The sequence below is a fragment of the Jaculus jaculus genome, chromosome 16 (genome assembly GCF_020740685.1).
Source record: "Jaculus jaculus isolate mJacJac1 chromosome 16, mJacJac1.mat.Y.cur, whole genome shotgun sequence".
Lineage (NCBI taxonomy): Eukaryota > Metazoa > Chordata > Mammalia > Rodentia > Dipodidae > Jaculus > Jaculus jaculus.
The window spans coordinates 11,366,777-11,386,448 of NC_059117.1; the positions used below are offsets into that span (position 1 = coordinate 11,366,777).

The window sequence follows — 19,672 nt, forward strand, 5'->3', positions numbered from 1 at the left end:
ATTGCTATTAACAGTTTCTAACATTTGATTCAGAGTCTCAGTGCCAACAACCAAAAAAGGGACCTATTCACACACTAATATTATTGAAACAGGTAAATTAGAGAAGCTAACCCAAAATACTTCCCAGAGTTTTTATTCACATTAATTTGCTGTTCTTAATATATTTTTTAACCTGTAGAACTTTTCACAGGTGAGATCAATATAAAATTAAAACTCAAATGTGGTCACATGTAGAGGCAAACTCAAGGACCCACACAAGGGTTGTCTTATTTTTCTTCAGTTGAAATCTGTAAACCACACTACTATATGGTCTCAGGCTCAGACCCAGGTCGGGAGGAATGTGATGAGGAACTGGCCAGTCATCCAGCTACATTTGGATGCTAGATATTACCACTGCCTGTTTAAACAGTGTGGGATCAATATTCCCAAACAGAAGGCCACAGGGAGAAGCCAGGTACCTCACCGTCTACTACTAAAGAATGACCAGACATCAAAGTATCCCAAACATTTCATTTCTCCAATTTAAAATGTGATTTGCCTTAAATAATAGTCACCTGTCTGATGTGTTCAATTCAATTTTTGGCTCCCACTATACCTGGCCTAATCAGAACTTGATGATACACAGACAGATGATAGATGATAGATAGATAGATAGATAGATAGATAGATAGATAGATAGATAGATAGATAGATAGATCATAGATATATATGTGATAGATAAATTATAGTTAATTAATTGATAGACAATGATAGCTAGATAGATAGATAGGCAGACAGACAGACAAGTAGATAGATGAAAATAAAAAATAATTACAGTACTCTCCTGCTCTGCATCCCCTCCTATTACATACATCTCTTTACTGAAGGTAAACTGGTCATGAGATTAAAAACCATGAGAGCATGCTTCAGATTCCTTAGCACTTACCTCTTCTAAGGTGGTATCTGAGATGCCATACCCAGTCAAGTGCAGTTGCTGTAGGTTCTGTTCCAGGGCCTGGAAAAGTCCTTTGAAGCAGGTCTTGTCTGAGTCCTTGGGGATGAGGTAGGTCAGCTCTCTCCCATTGGTGTTTTTGAGAGATGCTTGTGGAATATAGCTCTGTACAAGGAATGTAATAGGAGCTACACCCTTGGGATCATGAGCTTCCAGAACAGAGTTCTACCAGAAAGAAAAATGGTGAAAAACTAGTAAGGAAGGTCAATGCAAACATATCAATTGAGTTCTTATATACACATAAGCAAATAATTTCAATCTCCAGTGACAGGCTGGAGAGATGGCTTAGTGGTTAAGGTGCTTGCCTGCAAAGCCCTAAGGGCCTGGGTTTGAGTTCCCCATCACCCATATAAGCCAGAAGCACGAGGTGGCACATGCATCTGGAGTTTGTTTGCAGTGGCTAAAGGACTTCATATGCCCATTCTCTCTCTCTCTACCTATCCCCCCTTCTATCTTTCTTGTTCTCAAATAAATAAAGTAAAGAAAAAATTTTAAAAACCTCCAGTGACAGAATGCTGCATTTATGTGACAGGCATTTCAAATTATGTGTTGTATGTTTTCTCTTTCCCCTTGTTATAAAATATGAATCTACAGTGATAAACCTTGTAAGGCCAGACTCACATCACCATCTTTGACTTCAAACACACTACAGCCAGCCTCTTGGGGTCTATATTCATGAGATGCCTTCTGTCTTCTGGGAGAATCACAAATGAGACTCAACTACCAATCAGACGACAGAAAACAGTTCTGAGTCTTAAAATTGGGCATAGGATTCCCAGTCAAAGAGAAGTGTCCCTCTCAGGATGGCAAGACCATCACTCATTCTAGAAAGAAGGCACACAGAAGCCATGATTCTGGAACCAAGGGCGGAATTTTTGAAGTCACCAAAGACCTGACACAGTCATCACGATCTGGATGGTAACTTCACCGATTCTAAAACCAACACTGTTCAGTGTCCCCATTGACCCCAGGCAATGACGAGGTAACTTCCGAATTCCATCACCAGCACCGTAACTCAATGCCCTGCCGACACCAGTCAATGATGACTGAGAGGTCTGGCATCTCAGGTCCAGGCTCCATTTGTTCTTTCTCCAAACTACTTCTCATTGTTCACGGTTCTAACCTCCCAATGAGAGTCCATGGTTTCAAAAGGCATTTAGAGCCTGTGGGCCACCGTGCTTCCGTCGTGACTATCAGGTTGTCCTGGTGACTGCCCTCCTGCCCTGGCGCCTACACATACACACCCTCTCTTGGGTGCACGGGGGCTAGCTCCTGCCGTTTAGACCTGAGTGTACTGACTTCAGTCTCTGGGACAAGACCTTGTGCCCAGAGGTCTCTAGTTTGATGTTACTGTTGTACACTTGTCACACTCCATTGCAGGTGCCACAGATTGGACGGGGACTTCCCCAGAGGAGCCCAAGAGCAGTGTTTCTCACCTGTTTGGCAAGCGACAGGGTGAAGCCTTGGCCGTGGGCCTCTGTCAGGCAGGAAGGAGGAGCGTAGCACCGAAGCTGGCCCTGCTGGAGGACGGCCACACGGTCACTGAGCATCTCAGCCTCGTCCAGGTGGTGTGTTGTGAAAACGATAGTGCGGCCTGCGTGCAAGCCCAGGGCGTGTCAGAACCAGGGGTGCCCAGCCCGGACAGCCACCAGTGTTGCTAACAGGGGAAAACCTGAAATGGGTGCTGTGAAAGATGTAGTCATGTCCATTTTGTCCTGCCGGACATGGTGATGCACATCTTTAATCCCAGCACTTCAGAGACTGAAGGAGCATGGTCAGCATAAGTTTGAAGCCAGCCTGGGGCTACAGAGTAAGTTCTAGGTCAGCCTAGACTAGAGGAAGATTCTGCCTCAAAAAAAAAAGTTTCAGCAAGTTAGAAACCCTTAAATATGTTCATTTATCCTTTCCCCAAAGGTCATGACTATCAGTTTCACAAACCATCCATCCCTTCTTCCATTGGGGGAAACACTGCCAGGCACCAGTGAAGCAGATACAAAACTCAACATTTCTGTTCTCCACTCTTGTCCTCTATGGCATGCAAACATCCACTCCTTCCCTGGGAGTCTCACATCAGCACTGAGCCACAAGAAGAGGCAAGAGGGAGCTAGTGAGGAGGGCCTTAAGTCAGAGGCCTTCCTATAGGAAGTAATGTCCCTGAGCCCAACAGATGGGGCTGCTTTTGGCAGAAACAAAGTTATGCTCATATGTGTCCTCCACAAATTCTGGCATCTTGTCACATTTTATTATCATTTCTAGGGGAGGAAAAGCCTGAGCTTGACCTTAGAAGAACAGAGGTCACAGAAGCTAAAGTTGGGTGAGGGAAGTTCACTTCAGTTACTTAAACAGCAGATGCAAAGCCACCTTTAACTCCTCCTCTCCCTACCGACTCTCACAGAACATCATTCACATGTCCAAACAGAATAAACATGTGGCTTGATTCTGATTGCAAAAGCAAATTTTCACAAAGAAAAGACCAAATCTGTTTTTAGCGATACTCAGTTTTGGATTTTTCAGTACTGGGTGAAACTCGGTCTCTAGTTCTTTCTCTTTTCTCCTTGGGTCATTTGGTTTGTTTTTGAAACAATCCCTCAATGTATCGCAGGTAGGTCTGAGACCCCTTGTAGTAACTGGCCTCAGTGTCTGAGTACTGGGGAGGGATGAGCTGCCATGCTGGAGTCTAAGTCCCTTTGAAAATATCTATCCAGAATGAAAGAATGGCTTAGAGTCAAGCACACCAGGGAGTGGAAGGCACAGGGCCAGGTCAAGTCATAGATGTGTTCCAAAGACCACAGACAACGTCTTTGTCCTTCAGTCCTTTGATGCTAAGAAAACACACTCAGTACCTGGCCTGGGATCAGGCTAGATACTTGATTAGAGCCTTACGCAGTTCAGATGTATGTTCCCATACAACAAAGTACCTAACGGTGAAGTCCATTCGTTCCAAATGTACAAGAGACCTGGAAGCGTAATGGAGACTTCAAGGGCTGAGCGGACAGGAAGCTGAAGGAGGAGATGTTGGCAAAATGGCATGAAGTTTCAGTTATGCAAGAGAAATAAATTCTGGTGACCTACTGCACAATACAATGACTATCATTAATGACAATTCATTGAATACATGAAAATTACTGAGATATTAGGCTTCATATGTTTACACACATACATTTTGTAAGGTTATAGGCATGTTAATTATCTGTTTAATCATTTTTCAATGTATGTACATTTATAAACAGCACACCCTATGCCCGTATTTTATTTGTCATTCATACCTTAATAGAGATGGTGAAATAAGTAAATGATTCTTAAAGAATACAGATTTAAGTCATAGATGTTTGACCCATGATAGTTCCTTAATGAGTGTTAAGAAAACAGGAGACAAATCTCTATCCTTGAAGGACATTTTTCCCCATGATATTATTTTCCTTCCTAATTCAGAAGACATGTTCAAAAGCTTTTTCTCCAAGAGTTGTACTTCCCATAGTCACCTTGTCTTCCTAAGAGTAATAATGATGCCCTGCCATGGATAGATGATCCTCAGAACATGTATGAGCTATGCACTGTCACATTTACCCTAGGAGCCATGTGAGATGACAAAACCATCTCCACTTACAAAGAGAAAACAGACCCTCAGAGGAATGTGACCATTTCTGCAGGTTCACACAGGAACTGGAGCGTCTGCTTGGATCTGGTAATGGAATTTCTCAATGATGTGCCAACTTTCACACAGAAGCCCTGGCATCAGGGCTGATCCAGAGCTCTCACACAGCTATCACTAAGCAAGGGACACACAAAGTCGCAGGAGGCAGAGCACCTGGTAAACTAGTCTTCTGACCGGAGAGCCTCAGTCCTGCTCTGAAGTAACATTTACCTGCACATCTGAGATCTTTCTCACAAAGCTTTCTTGGGTACTAGAATCCTTGACACTGTTTACAAAAAAGGCAGTTTGTTGCGTGTGCTGTCTGAAGACACATTTGCCTTTGACTAGAGCCTCTCTAATCCAATTCAGTCAACACAAGGATGATTCCACAGGAGTTCTCCAAAGACAAAAAGTAATACTCTTTGCTAAACCATGAAGGATGGTGAGAAAACCACCTCGCCCATAAAAAGCAGGATTTGGGGAGACACTCTTCTACTCGGTCTTGCGCTGCATCTGTCAAAAATTACCTTAATGCTGGCCACTCAAATGTTCTGTCAGCTAAATATTTAAGAGTTCAGCTCAGATTTTTAAAGTAAGCAACAGCAGGATACATGTAGTATTCAATTTATATAATTCGCAGGCCCAGAGGGAGTGCAATGTGTTTACCCATCCCTCTCTGCAGCAGTAAAACCATTAGACTAATTTCTAAATTCACTCGATTTCTTTTGGAGCCACTCATGTCTTACTCTAAAAGTGCATTTTCTCATTTTTGCCCTTCTACTTTTCTCCCAAAGGGCACATGGCAGCTGAGGGAAGGGGTTAGGGTTTGGGGTACAAGGAATTTAACCTCTTCTGTTTTCTCAGTGATGACTGAGGCCACCTGACATCAACCCCTCTCTCCTTAGCACGTGTCGCTCTTGCATGTCAGAGTACTGAATGCTCCCTCACTGTCCCCACCTTCTCTGAGCTTCTGCTGGCCACAGGCCCTTAAATGTGCTCTGGGCTCCTGCAGGCCAGCTCCAAGGACACATCCCTCATAAGCTCCCCCACCCCTGAGTGTCACAGCGTCTTTAGTGCTCCCATAGGCCCCGGGCTCCACTCAGCTCCTTAGTGTTGGAGCCATCACTAGCTGTGAAACTCTCTCCTCACGCACTGGCCCACTGCAAGCCAAGCCCCAATGAAGCCACATCTGTTTGCTGAGTGTTTTCTTCCATAATTCTGCAAACTTGTGGGATGGAAGGAACAGGAGTATTCTCTGTATGCTGGAGAAAATGACAGTACCTTACTTGTTTTTCTTTTCCTGTGCTTTTCTCCTGTAGCAAATCCTGATCTCCCACAAAAGTGGGGGCTTTAGATCAAACCAGAAGAAAGCTCTGTGCTCAAATAGCAAATGGAAAAAGCAAAACAACACCTCCTGATTCTGCTGAAGCCTCTCTCTGATGCCTTTGCACTCCTTTCACAGCACTGACACTCCGCAGCATTGTCTGCCTTTCTGTTGGAGCAAGAAGACTTCTGTGCAGGGCTCCCTGCCTGCTTCGTGTGTAGAAATCAGTAAGTGCCTATTCGATGCTTGCAATGGCAAGTAATAAATAACAAGAAAGTATAGGCACTGTAAGCCACAGTCACGCTTCCCCTTTGTCAGCCAACTTTCTCTAGACCTGTGAGCCAATCATATGTCCATCTTATCCTTCCCCAACTTCCTCATATGACAGATAGAGATGCTATGGTTTTAGATCTTGAATACCTTCTAAAGTTATAGGTGCTAAAGGTTGGTTTACCAGCTTGTGGTGCTACTGGGAAGTGGCAGAACCTTTAGGCATTGCTACCTGGTGGAAGGAAATAGGCAGTGTGCCATACCTTTCCTGCATTTCTCTTTGGTTCTGAGCAATCATGAGTTAAGCACCTTGTACCACCTACCATAAATAATAAAGTGGACTAAGAGAGGCCTAAAAGAATACAACCACACACCACAGGACTGTAGCCTGTAAAATTATGACCTCCAATAATCTTCCTGCCTTATCAGGTTGTTTGCTTGGGCCCTCTCTCTCTCTCTCTCTCTCTCTCTCTCTCTCTCTATATATATATATATATATATATATATATATATATATATATATATATATATATTTATTTATTTATTTATTTATATATATACATACATATATATATCCATATATACATATTCATATATATATATATATATATATATATATATATATATATATATATATATATATATATCTTAGTTCATATAGTGTCTGCCTAGCATTAATAAAGCCCTGGGTTCAATCACCAACACCTAGTAAATCAGGCATCATGGTAGTGCACACCTGTAGTCCTAGTACTTGTGAGGAGTGGGCAGGAGGATCAGAAATTCATCTCATAGTCAGCCACATACTGAGTTCAAGGCCAGAGGCTTTGTCTTCAAAACAAGTTGGCATTCATGAGTATTTGCCATAGCAGCATAATAGTAACATGGAGGTGTGGGGGTGTTCTGAATGACCTCCAGCAGTGTCTTCTAATCATCCATGTTTCCAAAGTGAAATACAGTGTGGGCAAAGACAATTTCTACTGAAATAATTTCAATCAAAATAATGATGAAGATTTATTGGCAGCCATCTAATTAGCCATTTGCTAATATTGAGTTAAGAAATCAAACACAAAGTAGCATTCTGAGTGTTAGCAAATATATTATTTAACTAATATCTTATAAAATATTCAGAACATAATGATAGCTCAGAGGCATATCAGTATCTTCACTGGAATGTGACATGGTTCGTCATGTGGTATAGCCACACTTATTTTAAGCCATAACCTTGTGGGGAGAGAAAGTGGGATGAAGCCCAGCTCCTACCTTCCCGGTACTTAAGCAGAATGTCCCAGAGGCTGCGACGAGAGGAAGGATCCACCCCACTGGTTGGCTCATCGAGAATCACGGTGCTTGATGTGCCCAGGAAAGCAATGCCAATGGACAGCTTCCTCTTCATGCCTCCAGAAAGGGCTTGGGCTGCTTTGTGCTGGTGCTGTGTTAACCCCACTTCATCAAGAGTTCTAAAACAACAAGAAAGCTCTCGTTCTTCGCTCTGAACACCTGAAAGCTTTGCTTTGAGTTTTATTTCATGTGCAATGGTTTAAAGTGCCCGAGTTCTTTATATATCGTGCAGGGTTCTGTCAATGAGATGTAGGTGCTCTGTAAGTTCATGAGGCTTGACAGAGCAGCACTGCCCCTTTGAAAGGCAGCAGCACTGGGTCCGTGTAAGTATCATGTTAGTCATGGTACCTGCCAGATATTACGTGAGATCTTTGGTCATCTCTCTGGAGAACTATTTCTCTTCATTCCACTCATACCTCTGCCAAGGAAGGACTGGCCCCCCCTAAGTCAGTGCGGAGAGTAGAGGGAAAGCTGAGGAAAAGCACAAGGCTCACCAGAAGCTTTAACTCTCGGCCCACCATAAATGGATATTTTGTGGCCCACCTTCCTGACAATAGCATCAGAAATGTTGTGACTCATGTCATCTAGCATGACCTTTTCCTGATCTAACGCTTAGTTTGTGTTCCACGTTGCTAAAACAGAAATCCATCTTGGGGTGTTTGTTCCTATAACCCCACAGTCAGGTGTAATCCCCACTCCCAAGTTTGCCTCACTCTAGTAGCAATACTGTTTGTGTAATAATATTTCTTTGAAGGCTGAAGATTGGATGGACTTTTGAAAAACCGCACCAAACAACATATAAATGGATTTTAGTCAAATATGCAAACTAGATCAGAGTTTGATTAACTGCATAATAAGCAGTTTAATATTTACTGTAGTAATATAAATGCCACATCATAAATAAATGCTTGTTTCCAAAAAGATGTATTATAATACTTAATTTAGAAGTTTTAATAAAAATGTTTTCTAAACATCAAAGGGATAGCAAAAAAAGAAAAGAAAAGAAAAGAAATAACTGGCTGCCATTATTATCAGAACATGCCTCTAACTGTCTCAGAGATATTTACCTCTTGAGAGTTCTGACTTCTAGAAAGTAGCAGGAATATGTCCTTCACCCTCCCTCTACAAGTCTGCCCTTTTCCCTCACAAATAGCTTTCACTCCGGATCACCACTGTGCCACTCAAGACTGTGAAGATACTTACTCCCCTCATTACCTACTTTAAATCTTACTGTTTAAGATGAAGTTTAAACAATGCCTTCCTAAACCTTGTCCAGACCACACAAATCAAAAGGAGGTATTGCCGCCACCGCCACCCCAGCAACAGGGCTGCTCAGCACTTTGTGAAGGATCACCATACCCCAAGGAAAATGTCCAGATAGGACCCAGAGAATAACAAAGACTGAAAATAGCTGAGCTTCAAAGTCAGTTGGTGCCTGGAATGCTTCCAGATTCCAAGGAAAGAACTAGATGAATCAGAAGGACTTCCTTGTCTAATGAATGAGTAATTTCTTCTTGTAGGTTTCATTATTTCTGCCCTTTCTGTGCAGATTCAGAGGCTCACAACAGCTTCTTAAGAGTCTAGTTTTTAGCCTAGGCATTTTGTATTTAATCCAAGACTAGGATGCAGTTCCTGTTGGCTAAATCTCAACCTAAACACAGAGCAATAAGTAAGTCCTTGTTTTCCATGCATGTCCATGGTTTGCACAACTGAAAAATGGAGTGTGGAAGTTTGAATTTATGTCCCCCACTAGATTCAAATGTTTTATTAAAGGTTTAACTTGGATTTCCAGCAGCCTGACTGGGAGAGGTGTCTCTGTGGGAAGATCCTAGGGTCCTGTCCTAAGGCGTTTGGGGGCAGATCTGGAATTCCAGTCTAAGGTATTCAGAGTGCTTGAGCTCTGCCTGGGGTTCCTGGAGCGTGCCTGCTCGTGGTGCTGATGGTGGTCTTTCCATCTTTGTAGATAAGGGGCCAGCTTCTTCTGACATTATGGAACTTCTCCTGGAACTCAGTGAGCAATAAATCCCTCTCCTCCTAGAAACCGTGTCTGGTCTGCAGGTTCATCTCAGCAGTGTGAAGTGGAGTACAACATGGGGGACGAAGAATGCTTCAGTTTTAGCAGGTAACTGTCAGGTCAGGATGGGATCCCCAAAATGTAGTCACCAAAGACAGCAGGACAGAGACAGACACAAGGCAGTGGGCCATCCAGATTCCTCAAGAAACCGCCCAGCCGTTATCCCTGCCTTGCCTAGCCATGCCTCCCCCACAGGTCCTGATTTCCTGCCCCCTCATCTTGTAAGTTACCTGGTCACTGTTCTGTGGCCCCCCTGTCTGTCTTAGATCTCCCCTAAAGAAACATTCTTTTTTGTCTTTTTATTCAACTTTTCCTCTCCTCACCTTTCCCCAACTGAAGAGCCCTATGAAGCCCACTACCTGGAACCTCAGGTTGGCCATGCTCTGCTCTTGAGTCAGCGCTGGCAGCTTGTGATTTTCCCGAATAAAAGCTTCCATCTTTGCCTCAGAGTGGTGTGCGTGGTCGTGGTAACTCCAGAATTTTATGGTAATTGTCTGGGTCCTACCATCTACAACACCTTGTCCCCTGGGCAAATCCAGTTCAATGAAAGACATGGGCCCATTATGCCCAATTTGGAGCACATGAGTGAGAAATCAGATATCAAAACAGACAAGAAAACAAGTCAAAAGATTGTCAAGTGTTCTTGAATACTAAGTTCTGATTCCACTCGTAAATTATACCACACCCCTCTTTGTTTCTTCTACTAGTGCTACATAGTCTGTATTGTCACAAACAAATGGACTGATGATGGTTTTCACTCATGGCATGGAAAAAAATCAATGCCAGTGTAATACTAACAAAAGTCGTCATTCTCAGAGCTCCTGACCTTTCCCTGAGATACTTCTATGAAGGGCCCAGCCCCCACAGGGACGCAGACAACCTGACTAACTGGCCCCTTCACAGCCCCTCCCACTGGTCAGTTTACTCCCACAGTCAATCCACCACATCCAAGGGGCAGGAGCCCTCAGCACACAAGCCTCTTCTCTTTTCTGTCCTTCTGACCTCCTACTTTACGACAGGTACATATATTCTCTTTATTTTCCTGCTTTCTCCCCAGCTCACAGGTATCTGTCCTCCCTACTCAATTGCACCTCTCTCTCTCTCTCTTTCTCCCTCCCCCTCCCTCCCTCCCTCCCTCCCCCTCTCCCCCTCTCTCTCTCTCTCTCTCTCTCTCTCTCTCTCTCTGACTCCACTCCTCCCCCAGCCTGTAGCGTGTGCACATAGCCCTGCGTCTTCCTCCCTCTCGGCAGGTTTTTTTACATGGCAGAGGCTCTCCGAGTAGGAACTCACATCTCCAGTGCACAGTCAACATCTCAACTTGCCCCCTCCCCTCTCCTTCCTCTACTCTTTCCCCTACTCTTAAAGCTACAGCAGCCCATCTTAGGGGTAGATTAATAAGGTATTTTGACTTATAACACCCACGTTTCTAGCCTCAGACCCTACTTCTTGCATCTGCCTCAAAAAAATACCTGAGAAAAGTATAGTAAGGGACTTGACTCTTCTCCAGGTAAAGATCCATTGCTCAGAACCTGAGTCCTGGGGGTTGTCTGGGGACACAAGCAGTGTTTGAAAGCCCTCCGGGGCCAGAGGAGGACAGGGCTACAAAATTCACTCATCCCAGTGCTGTTGGCCTGTGAGCTTGGATTAGACATTAAGATCAGACTCAAAGACCAGAGACAGAAACAATTTATAAGCATTGACCAGGTGCTATGTGCTGAATTTTTTCTTTGATTTTTAAAGTCCAGAATTTTGTAGGGGCTACTATTTTTTCAATTGTTGAGGCTACAGAAATCCAAAAAGAAGCAAATAATTTCTACAAATTTAAATTGTCAGCTCCCTTGTGAAAGGGACAGGAAAACTCTCTAATAGAACATTACTAAGCAGCATGGAAAGGGCAAGAGACCTTTTCTCGTGTTAAGCACTGTTACACACCAGAAGCATGTTTGAATGCTTCTCTTTAATCATTCACTCATTTATTCAGCAACAGTTTATTGAAGCCCAACAATGTATGGTGAAGAAATGAATGCAGTCTGTCTATGACTCTAGAAGCTCAGAGTCAGGTGGAAAAGCCAGATAAGAAATTACAAAAGAGCAAGAGGAAGGTCTCAGGAGCTGAGGGAATGTCCTGTCCTCAGAGAAAGGAGCATGAGCAGTCATCCAAACGGACAGACAGAGGGTGGGATTTGGTGAGGTAGGGGTGTTTCAGCAGTGTGTGCCAAGAAAGTAGGAAAACATTTGCCTGGAAATTTGAAGGAAAGAATGGCACATGCAAGAAACAGAAGGAGTCTCTTGAAATGAAGGGCAGGTTATATGATGAACTTAGGATAACAGGAGAGGACTTCAGCCAGGCAGTGTGCCCTCACAATGTTGCTTTCACCAGGTGTCTGGGGAAAGTGACTTATTACACATCAATGTGATCTTCAGCGCATCACTCTGCTTTGTTTTGTTTCTTTTTTCCATCTGCTTCAAAACTCCCACCCTTGAAACATATCTTTTGCAACTATCGCCTCTATTTTTGCTGGCATCAGCAAATTCCTGAATCTTCTCTTGGGCTCTGTTCCCCTCCAGTTCCATTCTTATCTATCTTCTTGGGGATCCTGGAATCTCATGGGGCACAGCCTCATTTCACCTCCACTGGTACACCAAGACACAGTCTAGACTCTGCCATGTCCAGCCACCACAGTTCCTCCCTCCAGAGTCTCAGTGTTCCGCATCCGTCACTGGTAATATTTTTTCTTCTCTGTACCCTGAAATCACTTAACTCCACAAAAATCATTTTGTTGCTGTTCCTCATTCATTGAAGTCATTCTTCCCTCCACCTTTAGGTGCACGGTTCCTATTATAATCACCTTTTTGGTCCACGCGATTGACAAACACTGAAGCTGGACAGAGGCTCCGGCACGCTTTGCCTTATCATCTGATACCTTTCATGCACCCCTGCCCTGCCACCCTCTGGGTTTCTCCTCGACGTCTATTAGCTGCCGCCCATGCTGACAGTGTTCTAGAAAACCTTCTTCTCTCTAGTTCACCCAGTCATCCATTCCTAGTGGCCATTCTCAGCACGGACAGACATGATAACTTTGAATCCTGCTTTTGCATTACCCTCCTTGGAACCTCACTCCTCCACCATGGTGTCTTCTCATTTCTTTACTCCCTTTGCAGGACAACGTTGGGAAGATGCGCTGCTCTCATTTTCTCTCCTGTACGGATCAATGCTCAGGCTTCATCTCACCTGACCCGTCACGGCACCGAGGTAGCGTATCGATCCCTCTCTCTTCCTCAGGGACCCAGCGTCCTTGCTGTCCTCCCTCCTTCAATGCGGCTCCCTCCTTCTTGCCTCCTTGACTGGTCCCTTCTCATCTACCCATCACCACCTTGTAGCCAGAGCTAAATACATCATCATCTCACCCCTGTCGTAAACTGATCTCCTTAAACCAAGTCAATATGCCACGTATTCATTAGAGTTTGAGTTCAATTAGTGTCTGCCATAATTCATTCACATTGACCCCACTGAATGCAGTCCTGAGGATGTTCTAAAAGACTACTCTTACCTTCTATAGACCAAAGGAGGAACAAAACAGTAATGAACTGACTCTTGACAAATGTCTGTTCTAATGATTCTACTGGATTTGCTACCACTCTTGAATTCACATTCTAACGAATCTGGACACTGAGGAAAACAAGCGATGCTACAGGACACCAGTAAGAAGCATGTTGGCTCCAAATCAAAATGTTTTCAGTTTTCCTCCCTCTAACTGAGAACCACTGTCCTGCAACATGATCCCATTCTGATTGCTTTTGTGCAAATTGGCTTTGTTGCTAGGTAACGCATTGTCAACTGACAACCAATAAGGCTGTCTGGCACCCAAATAAGAAAATGAAGTTTACGTAGCATTGTTAGGTGCTTGAAGTAAGCCCCAAGGTACAATCACAAAAGGGTTTACTATGGTCCAGTTTAGACACAATTTTTCAAATTAAAATAACTGTGCGGAATGTAGACTTAAATATATGTGCACACATTTGACAGGAAAGGAGAAAGGGGACAATATAGGGAAAGAGAAAGAACCAGTAGGACAGAGAAAGGGGTACAAGAAAAAGCAATGGGAGTGAATTTAAACAGAGTACAATGATATTCATGTGTTCAAATGTCATAATGATACACATTTTAAATTAAAACTAAAAATATATAAGAGAAAAATTCTCAAGTAATTAAAATTAAGTGTCCTCTAATGATTCTTTTCTTTCCTCTCCCTGTCTTTGGTTTTTCAAGGTCAGATCTTGCTCTAGCCCAGGCTGATCTGGAATTCACCATATAGTCCCAGGATGGCCTCCTACCTCTGCCTCTGGAGTGCTGGGATTAAAAGTGTGCACCACCACACACTGCTACCTATAATTATTTTCATAGATAAAAAGCAGGTTGCATGTACCCAACTTGCTAATTAGTATATATGTAGTCCGTACAATACCTAGTCGTTTTCTTTTTTTTTTTTTAATTTTATTTATTTATTTATTTGAGAGCGACAGACACAGAGAGACAGACAGATAGAGGGAGAGAGAGAGAATGGGCGCGCCAGGGCTTCCAGCCTCTGCAAACAAACTCCAGACGCATGCACCCCCTTGTGCATCTGGCTAATGCGGGTCCTGGGGAATCGAGCCTCGAACCGGGGTCCTTAGGCTTCACAGGCAAGCGCTTAACCGCTAAGCCATCTCTCCAGCCCACCTAGTCATTTTCTATTAGGTACCCACTCGTGAGATAGGCTTAAATAGTATAAAGTACATGTTTTCCAAGCACATTCAAGAGATAACTGTCAATTACATTATCCCTACTGCCAGCTAAGTTCCAATGACCAGTCCCCTTGGCAGTAAACAATGGGCTCATTACATGTGGACTGGTGGACTGAGAGAAAAGGAAATGAAGAGAGAGCTATTTACGGAAACTTGGTGATATGATGTGCCACTCTCCACACTGGTTCCTGTCCCTTGAGATTTTTTTTCCCCATGAATTCATATTTAATTTGCACTTGACCTTCGGAATATAAGCATCTGTCCAAAGGGACATGTGATTTGTTCTACCTATGCTCTTGTCTTAGCCAATATCTAAGCACAGCCACCTCGTTCAACTTGAGGTCATGCAAACACCAATCTCCCCCAGGTGTGGGAAGCACAGCCAGTGCGCAAGCGCATTGCTGGAGAAGTAAGAGTCACTTTCTCATGCAACCCTGCAGTCAGAGGCGCCAGGGGACCTGCATGGGCTTTCCACCTGACTATGTTTTCACATCCTGGCTCCTTGGTTTTACTTCTAACAAAGTAGCATCCATCTCACAGCCAGGCTCTGTCCCTCCAGAAGCCCAAGGTGTGCACCAAGGCACACTGGCACCTGAAGAAGGTTCTACTCAAGAAAGAGTCCTCTGGGCTGGAGAGATGGCTTATCAGTTAAGTGCTTGCCTGTGAGCCTAAGGTTCGAGGCTGGATTTCCCCAGACCCATGTTAGCCAGAGGCACAAGGGGCGCACACGTCTGGAGTTCGTTTGCAGTGGCTGGAGGCCCTGGCATACCCATTCTGTCTTCTCTCTCTCTCCCTCTCTCTCTCCCTCTCTCCCTCTCTCCCTCTCTCTCTCTCTCTCTCTCTCTCTCTCTCTCTCTCTCTCTCTCTCTCTCTCTCTCTCTCTCCCCTCCTTCTCTGTCTGTCGCTCTCAAATAAATTTTTAAAAATGAATAAAAAATATTTTTTAAAAAGAAAGACTCCTCAGAGAATGATGCTCCAGACAGATGCAGCTTCCACGAGGAGCCAGGACTCTCTCAGCCACAAGACCACCACTGTGGGGCGCTGTGGGGCCTGCTCTCCTGCCTACCTTGGCCACTACATTGCATTTTTAAGCAACTGTTACCTACGTCCACCAGGCTCACAGAGAACAATTGGTAACAAATTGCCTTCGCTTCTCAGATCACTGGAACTCTTTCGGGAGCACTCATGTTGTGGTCAAGTTGGCAGCCTTACGACCGGGCTACAGAACCCCTCCTTCTGCCCCAGTCAGCCTCGTCTCAGTGGCCTCCACCCCACACTCTGCAGCACAGTCCAAAGAAAAGGCAGCCTTGCACGCTCAGCACCGGAAGATTGACGACTACCTTCAGTGAGCTGCATGGCTCCATGTCCCAGAGCATCAGCTGCTGCATCTGCTGGCAGAAGAAAACTCCCACATCTCCCAAGACAGATAGTCATGGTCACAACAGTACTGTAACCCCTTCTATGGGCATTACAGGGGTTCCCACTGACCTGTTTTTCCCTCACATCCCTCTGCTCACTGATGCAAAATGAATCGGCATCACCCCAGCTCACCACATGCTCTCCCCTGGATCACCGCCTTGCATAACTGATAAGGTTCTTTACGATCAGTGTTTCTGCCTGTCTTTGTGTTCTGTTTATTTCAGAACACCCATAGCAACTCTTCATTCCAGCACACAAAACTTCCATATCAGCTCATTCTTCCCCATGTCAAACACAAATGAAACCAAGGCCAGTTTCTCCCTGGAAAGCTACCTCTGCTATGCTCGATGCTGCTGGCTAAGTCATAATTCCAACGATGAGAACCACTTGCTATTTTCCTTCTCATAAGTATATACACAGACGTGACTATTAAACGTCTCTGTGGTTTCCAAGAGGTGCAAAGAGAAAACTGTTCACTAACTTGTTGACATGCTGCTGTAGCTCCGTCTTCGTCCACCATGGAGCCTTTATGGAAGCGAAGAGCAGCAGGTGCTCCCGGATGGTGAGGTGGTCTAGCAGAACGTCCTGCTGGAGACACACCCCCAGCTCCGCTCTGACCCTAGACAAGTCTGTCTGCAGGTTCTTGCCATTGATCAGGATGGTTCCAGAAGTGGGAGGGTAAAGGCCCGTCAGCATGGATCTGCCAGAGAAGATAGATCACCGCGGAGAGAGATCAGCCCCTGAGGAGACTCTTCTAGAAGCTCGTGTGCCTCACATGCACACTTCCACTGACCAGCTTTCCACATGGTCAACCCAAACTCTGTGTATGGAGATGACGGAACAGCAGGCATGGGGTAATGCCCAATCTTCTACTGGCTATGGCATGATCACAGACCAGTTACAATGTGAGTGATTGGACCAATGAAAGAAGCTAGACATGCTTCCATTTATATAAAGTTCTGGAATAAGTAAGCCAATTTGTAACAACAAACATGTCAGTGGTCACTCAGGGGCCAGGTCCAAAAGAGGTCACGGAAAATCTTGAAGGGGCAAGAAATGTTCCATATCTTCATCGCAGTGTTTGTTCTCACATTAGCCAAATGGGTCAACACTCACTGAACTATTTGCACAAATACACTTTTGACTATGCATGAATTATGCCTCAAAAAACTTGTTTAGCAAGTCTTTGTTGTACTATTCAAAGCTATTTGGGGACTACTATAAAATTATGAATATAGTTGTTTCTCAGTGACCTTGGAAGTTGGTCCAACTTGGTATCAGCACTGTGGATACAAGAATTCACCCATGCTCAAGTTCCTTAGATAAAATAACACAGTATTTTGCACATAACTTACACAATCTTCCTATATGCCTTAAATCATTCCTATATTCTATTTTTGAGTGAATACTGAAAAGAAAAAATTCTATACATGTTTAGTATGGGTGCAATGTGTTTTATTAATTTAGTTAGTTAGCTTTTTTTTTTCCCCCCCCAAGGTAGGGTCTCATTCTGGTCCAGGCTGACCTGAAATTAACTCTGTCATCTCAGGGTGGCCTTGAACTCATGGCGATCCTCCTACCTCTGCCTCCTGAGTGCTGGGATTAAAGGTGAGCGCCACCACGCCGGCTTAGCTAGTTAGCTTTTGACGCACACTTGTGTGACTCTGGTCATGGAGTGTGTGGACAGAACACCATCTGCACCCACTGTGCATGAGCCTGAAGGATCTTTGTTATATGGTGAAGGGCCAGTTCATTAACTGGCTCTCAGCCACTGAGCTCTGCAGAGAAACGTGAGCACTTAGCAGGCCTCTGCTGCACTTCAGATGCACACTAAAAGCAATGTCACCAGTGAACCTTTAAACATCAAGAACTAATTTAATTTCCACTGTTCTCCTAGATAAGCACACCAGGTTTTCATTGTAAAAGCATGATATGGAATGCTTGCTGAGTTATTATTTGTGCAATTTGTACATTATTTCCTATTTGCAAATACCAGTGTTTTCCAGTTCTATTTCAGCATCCAAGAGGAAAGAAGAGGGAAAGGGGAAAGGAAAGAAGAACGGAAAGGAGGGGTAGAGTTGGAGGGGCACCAAAGCAAACATTCCGTTTGATAGGTAGACTAACATTTTGAGAGGTAGACTGATATTTTGAAAGGTAGATTAATATTTTGAAAGGTAGGCAAATGGTGCACACATACATGATGGTGGTCTTGCCGGCTCCATTGGTCCCCAGCAGGGCAGTGATTTGGCCCCTGTGGAAGGTGAGAGTGAGGTCCTGTATAGCCACCTTGTGGGCCTCATACTCCTTGGTCACAGACAGCAGAGATACTCCAGGAGGACCTTCTTCCAGCTCTCGCGCTGTGTTTCTCTGTGAAGACCCTGTAAGGAATATGCACATTCCCCATGAGGGCTTTCAAAGGCAGGGAAAATAATACTCCCATTTATCAATTCCTCCTCCCCCCTGGCATGGAATTGCAGCTCTGTGAGGCACAACAAGCACTTCCAAAAACTTTCTTGGCCAAAAGCAAGCGCAGAGGTGACATCACTGACCACACCCTCATGAGAAGCACATTGCAAGGAAACAAGACAGACCCGGCGTTGTTTGCGGAGACAAGGCTAGAATGCAGCAGGCGGCCTGGGAACGCTCAGATGCTTCAGCCTATGCTGTGATGGAGAGGAGTTTCCTGGAACATTCCTACTTCACTTGTCACATTAGAAAATTTTACTTTCCAATATTGGCTCAGAGCATAAATCCACCATGGTGGGAGCTAGCTGGTCCATGGGCGGCCCATCTATTCATGGGAGGCTCCTTGCCAGTGACCTCTGGCAGGAATGTCATATACACTTGGCCAGCAAGAGAGGTCCACAGTGGAACAGAGTGACAGGACCATCTTGGTCTGCTATCCTCAGGAACTTAGGACCTCCAGAGAACATTCCCCAGCCTTTAGAGGGAGTGAGATTCTCTCTCATGGGAAGAATCATATAAGCTGGCAAGTATGCAATTGGTTAGAGAATTCTATTTTTTTTAACATATTTTATTATTTACTTATTTGAGAGAGAGAAAGATACAGGGAGACAGGGGGAGAGAGAGAGAGAGAGAGAAGGGGCATGCCAGGGCCTTCAGCCACTGCAAACAATGTCCAGACACATGTGCCACCTTGTGCATCTGGCTTATGTGGGTCCTGGGGAATCGAACCAAGGTCCTTTGGCTTTGCAGGCAAACGCCTTAACCGCTAAGCCATCTCTCCAGCCCTGCTTAGAGAATTTTAAAGTGTGCTGCTCTCGGAAGCTGTGTATCTGAGCTTTTATTTTAGACATATTGATTTTGGATTTAAATTTTTGATATCCAATTTTAATTGATAATAAAAGTTATGTGCAGATGCAAACAATACATAGAGGGCCACACTTAATAAGATGAGGTGTCACATGACCACTGGGAGGTCCCTCGGCTTACGTAGACCTTAGCTGGGCACACTGCCTTGCAGCCTGGGCTGAAAATAGCCCGAATGTGAGTCTCTAGGAATTTGTACAAAATGGCTCAGGGAATTTTGTGGAAGAGGGTGTGGAAAGATTCTAAGAACCACAGGTTGAGACATTATGCCCAGAGGCATTCATTTCCCCCCAAAATAACTGACTGCTGCTCCCACGTGCATAGCCCACAGCCCCACAGGGAATACCTGCAACCCCATTGAGGGGCGTCCCCAGTGGAAGGAAAGAGGGTGCCAACGCATGATGTATCCATATGAAATATATTGTTGTTAATAATAATAAGAAAAAAAAAACAGTTAAAGGAGTATACTCTTCCAGAAATGAAAATCAAAACTGATCAGGAAAAATG

At 44.3% G+C, this 19,672-nt stretch overlaps 1 protein-coding gene across 1 annotated transcript in view; it reads right to left on the reverse strand.

The window, feature by feature from the left end:
• Positions 1–19,672, reverse strand: part of Abca13 (ATP binding cassette subfamily A member 13) — a 367,979-nt gene that overhangs the window by 176,954 nt on the left and 171,353 nt on the right. The window contains exons 36-40 of the mRNA XM_045135973.1: positions 18,033–18,213; positions 16,317–16,535; positions 7,480–7,676; positions 2,428–2,585; positions 926–1,156 (exon numbers count right to left, since the gene is read on the reverse strand). Coding sequence (XP_044991908.1) covers positions 926–1,156; positions 2,428–2,585; positions 7,480–7,676; positions 16,317–16,535; positions 18,033–18,213 — 986 coding nt within the window. The remainder of the gene's footprint in view (positions 1–925; positions 1,157–2,427; positions 2,586–7,479; positions 7,677–16,316; positions 16,536–18,032; positions 18,214–19,672) is intronic.